This window comes from Pectinophora gossypiella, chromosome 10 (assembly GCF_024362695.1).
Source record: "Pectinophora gossypiella chromosome 10, ilPecGoss1.1, whole genome shotgun sequence".
NCBI lineage: Eukaryota > Metazoa > Arthropoda > Insecta > Lepidoptera > Gelechiidae > Pectinophora > Pectinophora gossypiella.
The window spans coordinates 879,530-890,235 of record NC_065413.1 but is presented as its reverse complement, the minus strand read 5'-3'; the positions used below and the strand labels follow the sequence as shown (position 1 = coordinate 890,235).

The 10,706-nt window shown below is 39.6% G+C and overlaps 1 protein-coding gene across 1 annotated transcript; it reads right to left on the bottom strand.

Annotated features, from left to right (window-relative positions):
• Positions 1 to 1,349: 1,349 nt before the first annotated feature.
• LOC126370257 (pyruvate dehydrogenase E1 component subunit beta, mitochondrial) lies at positions 1,350 to 10,174 on the bottom strand. Its single transcript, XM_050015078.1, has 8 exons — positions 9,803 to 10,174; positions 8,695 to 8,848; positions 7,007 to 7,193; positions 5,963 to 6,085; positions 5,325 to 5,426; positions 4,338 to 4,457; positions 3,082 to 3,262; positions 1,350 to 1,532 (listed from the first exon to the last, which is right to left on the bottom strand). Exons 1-8 carry the CDS (start codon positions 10,009 to 10,011, stop codon positions 1,508 to 1,510), a joined length of 1,101 nt encoding a protein of 366 aa, XP_049871035.1. The 5' UTR covers positions 10,012 to 10,174; the 3' UTR covers positions 1,350 to 1,507.
• Positions 10,175 to 10,706: the final 532 nt, after the last annotated feature.

The following is a 10,706-nucleotide window of genomic DNA, read 5'->3' as shown; positions in this document are numbered from 1 at the left end:
AGTAGGTACTTATGCAGCTGTTACATACATACATACATAAAATCACGCCCGTAATCCCTAATGGGGTGGGCAGAGCCACAAGTAATCAAAGACAACTTACAGCTGCAACATGCAGCTGTTACATGAGCCATATCATGGGCCTTTGGCGGCTCAATAAAAGGTAAGTAGATATAATCAACACTAGTACAAGTAGTCAAGAACCACACGATAGAAGAAGACTGGTGGTCTCCCGCAATAAGAAGAGAGTAGAGAGAAGTGTAGAGTAGTATGTATAGTATGTTCCATACTTCCTTCGTCTCCGGTTGATTTAGGGAAGTTCTTGCTTTGTCGTGAGGTTTTTCATTTCTTGCTGATTAGTAGCAATACATTAAATCACGCTATTATTAAGAAAAAATCATGTTATACTTATACCTATCTATAAAGAAATGGGGTTAAAAAGAAGTAAAAATCAGGGTCAAAAGCAGCTAACTTCACTCAATAGTCACTTATGATTTCGCGCCATTTCAGCTGTGAATTCAAAGATGGCCGCTAAATAGTCTGATTCAAAAATCTTTTTTTCTCAACATTTTACTCAAACAGCAAGTAGCCTATTGCCAAGTTTGGGATGTAGGTTCCATTCCACGCTTGTATACGCCATCGATCAAGCTGTCAACATTCTCCCTCGACAACTACATTGTACGTTGTATCTACATAGTGGGCCATTGTTGCCGACATACTACATGTTTTTGATAAAATTACGGCTTTTGGAATTTTTGGTTAATTTTGTAAGCGATTTCATGCTGGATTTGTTAGGGAAGATCGGTTTAACTCAAGCTGCTGCTACGTGTGTTATTCTATAATATTTGGGCTTGTTTTTATTACGTAAGTCTGTAAATAAATAGGGACATGTCATATCATAAGCTCATTACTACATTCGCAATGGGCTAGTCAGAGGTACCTATATCGCAAGATCTATATCTATATCCATCGCAAGATAAAATAAGTACCCCCGCTTCACCGAATTTTCTGTTTGACCATTGTGCGTGATCTATACTGGTCGTACTGGCCCTATCGCGGTCTATAATGGTTGATCCAATTGTCATTTGTCAAAGTCGTGTACCGAGAATCGAACCGGTGCCTTTAGAGAAGCAAGCCGATGACGTGTGTGTGTGTGTCTGTGTGGCACTGTGGGCCCACAAAGACATTATTTTATTGATAATTCGTCATTGTTTAGTATCACGAATCGGTCGTGTGACTTTCAGATCGGTGTCAGCTGGGGCAAGGACACAGTGCGATTTACGTCTTAAGCACACTCTTACCATGGACTCAATGAGGAGGTACAACAGATCAGTCGCGGAAAAGAAAACACATTTTACTCCAATAATATAACAATGTTTTATTTGATAATATTTCACTATAATCTCGATACATTTTCGCTGTAACGATCACTCAGGAATTTGGAGCCTTCGACGTACAAATTAAATAAATAAAATGAATATTTACAATGGCTGGTGCGAGATTCCCTGTGTTAGGCCGTCGCTGATACACTTATTCTGAAACAAAAACGTAGGATTATTTCATCGAAAATGACTAATACATCGTTTTGTGATAGGTATTCTGTAGTGTTATTCTCTAAACTTCGTATCAAATAATCGGAATACTTCCGAAATTCTATTAAACAAATATAAAATTAAACAAATCGCACAGTGCGAAGCAATAACAACTGTACGCTTGAGCGTTTAGAAACATTTTAGCACGCAGCGGTCACCGGTGAAAACGCCGAGACGGAGTAGGTTATTATCGTGGTAGGTACCTATATACAGGGTGTTAGTGACATCGGAACGAAAACTTTGAGGAATGATTCAGGCCATGATTCGGAGTTAATATCAAGTGGAATTTTGCGTCGCAAAAAAAAAACTGAAAATATAAAAAAAAAATCATGAATTTTCCAACAGGAAATTCCACTAGATATCAACTCAGAATCATGGCCTGAATCATACCCCTCAGTATTCGTTACCGTGTTACTAACACCCTGTATAGGATATTTTAGTAACTATTAAACAATTTGTGGCTGAAGTTGATATATGTTAGAGAATAACACAGCTGAACATTTTTTATGGACTTCTAATCTAATACCTAAATCCTTGAAGAGGCTAGTAAAGTAGGTACATCAACCCAATGGAGGCCTTCGGTCGATTTGAAGGTTTGAACGCTACATGCCTCCACTAACCTGCACTATATCGTAGTGGATACTTTATCCACCTGCGGATGAATTGACGTGCCCAGTAGTGGGATGTCTATAAGCTGTATTAAACGTCCCAAATAGTTATTTTTTTGTGTACTTGTTGTAGTAGTATTGAAAGTTCGTTGAAAGTTCACACGGCGCCATCTACCGATTGTTATTTAAACTACTACACCAAATTGATACAACGCCATCTTACGGTCGTCGGTCTGAAAGTACGTACTCGTAGAGAGCGAGCTTATTTCTCTTACAACGTAACGTTTCAACCGTTGTTATTATTCTGCGTTTGAAAGCGTTCCTGGATGGAATACATTCAAATTTAGAACTATCAGATGGCGCTGTGATTGAGCAGGATAACGACTGCTGTAAATAAAACGTGCCTTATAAAAAACCTTTTGTATTTTCTACATACATACATACATAAACTCACGCCCGTAATCCCTAATGGGGTGGGCAGAGCCACAAGTAATCAAAGACAACTTGCAGCCACTGTTGATACGAATTCCAAAGATGGATATATATTGTATTTTCTAATTTTTAAAAATTGGAGTGTAGTGGTCTGCCAGATGTTGTTATGTTAGTGGGCTCTGTTTTCCGCATTTAGACTCTAAGTTGGCCCATTATGCGTGTAATTGTTGACTACGTAAGCCAACCTAACTCCTTCCAGAAGCTCAGAAGCCTCCTGGGGTTTTCACAGGCTTCGCGGGGCGACCCCATTCCTTTGAGGATTTTTACCCGTTGTGCTGACACTTCCGTGCATTCCAGGATTACATGGGGGGCAGTTTCTTCTGCGTCCAGACAGCCTCTGCAAAGTGGGCTGTCCGTGGTCCACCAGACATAAAAAGCTATGTAACACTCACTTGTTGGCCAGCACGGCGTTGACGGCGGCCACGACGTCGGCGGCGTGCGGCACGGCGCGCGCCTCCAGCGAGCGCGTGTAGGGCATGGGCACGTCGGCGCCCGTCACGCGCCACACCGGCGCGTCCAGCTCGAAGAACGACGGCGACTCCATCACGCGCGCGCAGATCTCCGCGCCGATGCCTGCGGGGGACCAGCCTCAGTGACGCTCACAGGTTGTGCAACAAATCCTCCTGCCCTTATCCCACTCTATGTCGGGTCGGCACATGTCTTCCTCCACTCCACTCTATCAGTCGTATTCTCAGTAGTAAGCAAGAGAGATGAGGAGCTCGGTGGCGCAGCGGTAAACGCGCTCGGTCTGCGATTGTTGAAGTTAAGCAACTTTCGCAAAGGCCGGTCATAGGATGGGTGACTACAAAAAAAAGTTTACACCTCGAGCTCCTCCGTGCTTCGGAAGGCACGTTAAGCCGTTAGTTCCGGCTGCATTAGCAGTCGTTAATAAGCATCCATCCGCACTGGGCCCGCGTGATGGTTTAAGGCCCGATCTCCCTATTTATCCATAGGGAAGGCCCGTGCCCCAGCAGTGGGAACGTTAATGGGCTGGTGATGATGATGCAAAATATAAAAAACCGAATTTATAAGGACTGGAGTTGGCAGAAGAAATGTGCAAATAAAAACATTCTCTTCTCACTAATATAGCTCTAAGTTTAGCATAAGCTGACGACTATATCGCAAAATAAACTAAGTACCCACACCACACCGACTTTTCTGTTAGACCAACGTGATAGTGAGCCGTATCGCCGTCTACAACGGTCGAGCCAGTGTGTTAGTGAAAACTGTACTTAAGATAAATTAATAACTCATTGGTGCAAGAAATATAAATAGAAATGTTTTAAGTAAGTATTATAGTATCATCATGGACCCGGTAAGGGCACTGCAACTGGTAGAGAGGACAACATACTTAATTATTAGTCAGCGATACAATTTGTATTTATTATACTTACTATATTTTAACAATATTATTGCACTTATATTTTTAGTATTGTTCAATTTATAAAATATTATTAAAATTTATTCATTTTAGTTTATCATTTATATATTCATTGACTGTGTAATAGCTTTTAGTGATAAGTAGTAGCTTTAGTTGTTTTATAAAAGAATTAACGTTGGTTTCATTTTTAATAGTAAAGTCAAGTCCGGTACCGAGCTATGAATCATAAATAAGACTGTACTATTTTTGAGTTTGTGTTATAGTTACCGCTCTGAGGCCAGCCTTGTTCGACGGTGACGAGGTGGTGTGTCTTGGCCACGGACTTGGCGATCGTGTCGAAGTCCAGCGGCCGCAGGGATCGCAGGTTGATCACCTCGCATTCGATGCCTGACGAACACACAAATTCAAAAAAGTAAATTATAATGCCAGTTATAATTCTTATAATGCTCTTAGAAGTAGATATGAAGAAGCTCGACTTTCTGCACTGCTGGCATAGAAATCATGTTTTTTTTTTGACTGAGTTTACAGGGTGTTAGTGACATCGTAACGAATACTAAGGGGAATGATTCAGACCATGATTCTGAGTTGATATCAAGTGTAATTTCCTGTCAGAAAATTCATAAAAAAAATGTTATTTTTAAATTATTTTTGCGACGGTAAATACACTTGATATCAACTCAGAATCATAGTCAGAATCATCTCTCAAAGTTTTCGGTATGATGTCACTAACACCCTATATACAAAAAAGATAGCATTTTTATTTTTATTTTATCCGTCATTCATTAGCGAAACTAGTTTTTTTGTCTGTCAATGTCAATGCCTTGATTCCTGCAGACACTCAATTTTATTTTAAGTTGGTTTTCAGCTATGTGCAGGTAGTTAGTAACATCGTAACGAATACTGAGGGGGGTGATTCAGACCATGATTCTGAGTTAATATCAAGTGGAATTCTCCGTTGATTCTGTAGTTTGAAATTCATGATTATTATTGTGTTTTCTTATTATTATTTTCAATTCTATATTTTTGTAAATTCCACTTGATATTAACTCAGAATCATAGTCTAGAGCATCCCTCAAATTTCGTTACGATGTCACTAACACCCTGTATAATAGGAATGTATAGTACAAAACATAATTTAGGCAGATGCTTCTGTAACAAACTGGAACTGGCAAATCTTCAGGTTAGGTAAGCGGACCCTGTGAATAACGGGATAATGCTAGGCGGATGATGAGTATAAAACATAATTAGTGTTACCTTTCCCCGCGAGTTCGGTGGCGGCGCCCAGCGCGTGCTCGGTGCCGCGGCCGGCACACACCAGCGTGATGTGGGAACCCTCGCGCTCCACCTTGGCCTTGCCTGGACACATTCCGGGCACTTATTAACAGGTGACGGATCCGTGGGGACACATCACAAACAAGAATCACTTTGCGTTAGGCACGTAAGCGATACGGATCATTGAGTAAAAAACAGAACAGCCTAGATACTCCATACAACAATTTAGTTCTTATCAAATCAAAATTATACTTTATTGCACACAACATACAAAACAAATTTACACAAATGTACAATCTGGCGGCCTTATTGCTACGCAGAAATTTCTTCCAGGCAACCAATGGAAAGGAAACATTTATTATAATTTGGTGCGGATCTTATCATGTTATCCCGTGGTTGCGAGAGAGACAGATAGTTCGTGCACGGGCTGTAACTTCTTAACGGGCTAACTAGACCATCAGGGGGTGATGTAATCAAGCTCGCTCCAAGCTCGTGTCGGTGCGGGGCGAAGTGTGTCTCTTCTATACTTAGATTCGGACAATCAAGTGATTGCAGCCTACAATATCCTAACCTAACTTATGGCAGAATAAATTCTAAAAACTAAAAGTACAAGAACTCACCAATAGGAACGAGGAAGTCCTTGTCCAAGACCTCATCAGACACTGTGAATGGTACACCGTAGAGGATTTCATCTTCTAGCACTACAACTGGGTCGGGATCTCTGATGGCCGATTTCAATAGACCTGCAATCAGATAAATAAAATACCATAAAACTATTGAATAATTCATTTACTTTAAGCGAAATGTGTGAAACTATATTTTTTACTACTTTTACTACCATATATGTACCACATTTTTTGCAATAAACGAATTTGAATTTGAATTCATTTAGTTACGGAGTATTTATAAAGGCTGGTAGCGTGTCACCGTTACGATTTAGAGTCTGCACATACGTGTTTTGCCTTCTGTTTGTGTTCTTAACAGAATAGTGACGCAATTCAAATTTCGGGCTTGTTGAGTTTCTGAATTCGGTAACTATTCACTCATCATCAATTTAAGAGTCACGCTCTTGTCGGTGTAGCATTTTCCATTCCAGTCTATCAAAGGCCAATTCCTTGACTTCCCATAAGACACGACGTTAACCTTTTCTTTAATCTGTTCCATGTAAGCTCTTCTTGGTCTTCCCCTTCCTCTCTTTCCTTCTTTCCTTCTATGATGTTTTTAATAAATTCGTCGTGTCTTATTAGGTGTCCAATCATCTTGCCTCTTCTGTCCACACAATAATTTTCACTTTATAAACGACTGTAAACCTTAAAATTATAAACAAAATGTTTTATTTTAATTCTAGATTGGAGATCATGCTATTTCACGTTCTTTATTAAACTAATGGTCAGTAATTCTAAATTTTGAGTTGCGTTACTATTGTTCTCCTAAGTGCGACATGTCTGTCGCTTGTCTACTGCAGCGATTGCAGGAACTTAGGGGTTCCGTAGAATTCATCAGCGATGCGCGAAATTTCATTTTCTGTATTCAAACTTAAAGTGGAAAATGAAGTCACCTTTGAAACATTTCTGATAAAAAAAATGTTTTTGATTTGTAATCATTTGTTAGGGTGTTCAGTTTGTTTACCCCTGGAAAAAAATGTGTACTCTGGCGTGTAGTACCTCTCGCGTCCTCTGCGGAGTAGGGCATGACGACCTTGAGCCCGGGGCAGTGGCTGTACCAGGCGCCGAAGCACTGCGAGTGCTGCGCGGCCACGCCCGCCGCCGCGCCGTTGGCGCCGCGGAACACTATGGGCACGGGCACGCGCCCCGCCGACATGTAGTACGTCTTGGCCGCTGAGTTTATTATCTGGAAACGGGAGACAGAAAAACTTAACATTTGTTTACGAATTCATGTTTGGATCATAAATGATTATCACGTGCTCAGCGGTGAAGGAAAACATCGTGAGGAAACCTAGATTCCCGCGAAATGCATTTTCGAATGTATGTGATCTAACCTGTATTGGGCTGGTTTTCCCTTCGCGGGTTGGAAGGTCAGACAGGCAGTCCCTTCTGTAAAACAGCCGGGCCTGTCAAATCTGCAGGTTAGTAGTAGAATAGACAATGATTACTGTCAGAGTCAAGTACAGAACAGACACTTGTCCATAGAGTATGTCTGGTAAATGTATCTAAAGTCAATCCGGGGACGTTTTTTGAAAATCACATAGATGGTGTTGTTGAATTTAGAATGCTGTTAGTGCTGCTAGTGGACCTAAGTAAAAAAAAACTATGAGATGTTGATATTCTCTTTGGTCATAAAGTATTTGTTTTTATGGACTTTGAAGTTTTGAACTCTGTTTACCGCTCTAAATGAAGATCTGGCTGCTACATTTGAGTACTGGTACTATTGTACTCTTTGACGACTTGGCTACCATATTTGGACATCGATTTTGCTATACGCAAAGCCCCGGCTGTGACAATGTAGAATTCTGAGTTATTTAAATAACCATCGAACTTCCTAATCTGAACAACGTCTTCTGAGTGCGTTTTTATTTAGGTATTAGTAATCCCTCTCAGCATTCTATTGACATTGACAATTAGTTCAAGTACACTAGAAAATCATCAGTAATGTTAAATCACATCTGTGTTAAATGATAAGGAAGTCTGGAATGGAGACTTACTGATAAGAATGAGGGTTTATCTACATTAAGATTGTAAAGACATTTTATGACAAATAGGTGCTATAAATTTTAAATGCTTTACTACAAAAAAAAAGACTTAAGATAATTAGTTTAATATAGACTGTGTCACGAAATAAGTCGACAGATCTTAAAGTGAACTAATTAACAACTCATTATACATAATTAGACCATTCCAACTCTGGAAGCACGTAAATGACGGAGTGGCTGACAGAATCTGGATGAAGGTGACTCTATGCAGAGGAAAGTGAAAAGGATTAGGGGCATTTGTCAATGAGCACATAGATACCTACCTAAATGTTACTAGAGTTGCTGCAAGTGGCATTAACTACTTGGCCGGACAAATGGAGAGCGCTGTGGGCTCTCACCCGGTAAAAAAATTAAGACAACAAGCCTGAAGGTGCCCAGTTGGACGCGAACGTCAGCTCAGGGCGTTGTCTGAGAGGATAGTACTTGAAAGAATTAATCGACCCTAGCAGGTCGAGAGTAATAAGCGCTGAATGAGGGAAATCGTCGAACACGCCGGCGGGGTCGTTATCAGGGTTCTGAATTGTTAGTTGTCGCGAGTGGATACTTTTCAGTACAACTATCATAAAATGTTACCATGAACTATTGAAATTTGTTCTTTTATGGAAATGTATACATATTAGTCAATAGTAATGTTATACTAACGTGGTCTATGGCTTGCATGGAGAAGTTGAAGGTCATGTACTCGCAGATGGGGCGGAGGCCTGCAAACGCTGCACCGACAGCGATGCCTGTGAAGCCTGCCTCTGTGATCGGAGTGTCCCATACTCTTTTGTCACCATATTTCTTCCAAAGGCCTCTGAAATTGGTAATTTAGGGATTTTAAATTGAGAAGTGTGTCAGGATCGAAGCAAATGGAATTCCTTAGTCTCTGGTTACCCCGGTGGGAAATGTCTGTGAGTTATAATATGTATGTTATTAAATTAATAAAATGATAATTGCACAAGTAAAATCTTCTGATATACTATTATATGGAACACATGTCAATTTTAGTCAGAAATTCGTAAAAATATAACAATAAGAACAACACCAGCTTATTATACAATTATTAATTTGTCAAGTAGTTTTAGTCAGTGAGACAGTCAATGTTTAGGATGTAAAAGTTTAAACTTATTTTTATGGAATTGTGTCTCTATTTTTGTTTCTAATATGACACAGACAGACAAAATTCCTATTGGCAAAAAGTCTTCAATACAAATTGGTATTTAAGTCACTTGCAGTAGAACCAATCATGATTAGAGTGATATGTTTCATCTCTTTCGCACCAGGTGTTGTATACATAGTATTGGTGTATATTCTATAAGGCATAGTATTTCATATTTTAGTAAATTATGAGATTAATTAATTTATTATGAAGCCTCATCACATCATACGACAAGGCATGGTGTTTGATTAGGTTAAAATACCTAAACAATACATTTTTCTCATTATTCTAGTCATTTAAACACAATTAAATTAATTATAAAACTATTTATTATTTAAACAATTTCACCGAATGAATATTTAAAACGAGATGAGTACACACTTTTATCAATGTGGCCAGGAAAACACTATGACAACATAACTTGAGAACTGTCAACAATCTTTTTGGTTATGTAACATTTATCACATGAAACAGGAATGGCTCATGACCCTGAGACAAACCCTTGACATTGACAAGGCGAAAACAGCTAGATGAACAACCTTCGGGGTTTAAGTCAAAATAAGCTGTTTAACGCCATAGAAATGAACTACATTCAAAACTATAACCTACCTGGTAATTTTGTAGGCGCCATCGTATTGAGCAACTTCTTCACCCAAGATGAAGACTCTCTCGTCTCTTTCCAACTCCTCGTCGATGGCACTGTTTAAAGCATCTCGAACGGTCAGTTTCTTCTCTGCTAAAGCCGACGTAGTGGAGAAACTACGTCGAGACAAACGGGCTAACACTCTGAACACCGCCGGCGAGGACTTCAATGCCATATTTCACACAAAAGGTTACTCTCACTATAAAACTAAATTCGTATATTATTAACAAGCTAATAAGCTTTTATAAAAGACAGATTTAGGATGATTTTTAATGAAAAATAATATTATAAAATCAACTTTTGTGCGGCGAAGGATGAATGGAGGTCGAAATTGACCGATTTGATTTTTTTTTTTTTTTTGGTTTGGTTTTCCCCGAAGGGTAAGGCAAAGGGAACTATGCCCATACAGCCATGTCTGACGTATTTTTTTTCTTGATGATTAATGAAATGATGAAAGGTGATGATGATGAAACCTAAGCCCCCACCCTCGGAGTAGACTCCTACTCCGAACCCCAAACGAATTAACTCAAAAGTCCGCATAAACTTTTGAGTTATGAAGCGGCTTCCTGACACGAAGCGAAAATAGGCAGATACACTTTGTTTATTGAATACTCCAATATAATAACACTCGCGAATGTCTTCCGACTAACTTAATGCGATCATTAACCACAAAACACCACTTCGTATTAATTATTTAGATCATTCAATGAAGAAAGCAACTGTCCCGTTCCCGCCTCCCGCCAAAAAGCCTGACCGATTTGAAGTTCGTGCGGTTGGTACGTGTCAAATGTCAACTAATGTCAAGTTGGTTAAGGATGCGTTCACGAATAATAAATCGAATGGATCTAGTTTCTGAACGATACTATAATA

Bases quoted from the DNA above. Each gene is read 5' to 3' on its own strand.
- LOC126370257 (XM_050015078.1), bottom strand. From the start codon at position 10,011: ATGGCATTGAAGTCCTCGCCGGCGGTGTTCAGAGTGTTAGCCCGTTTG. The intron at 4,458-5,324 runs GTAACACTAATT...TGTGTTCGTCAG, and splicing joins CACCGAACTCGCGGGGAAAG to GCATCGAATGCGAGGTGATC. The intron at 3,263-4,337 runs GTAACTATAACA...GGTCCCCCGCAG, and splicing joins ACAAGGCTGGCCTCAGAGCG to GCATCGGCGCGGAGATCTGC.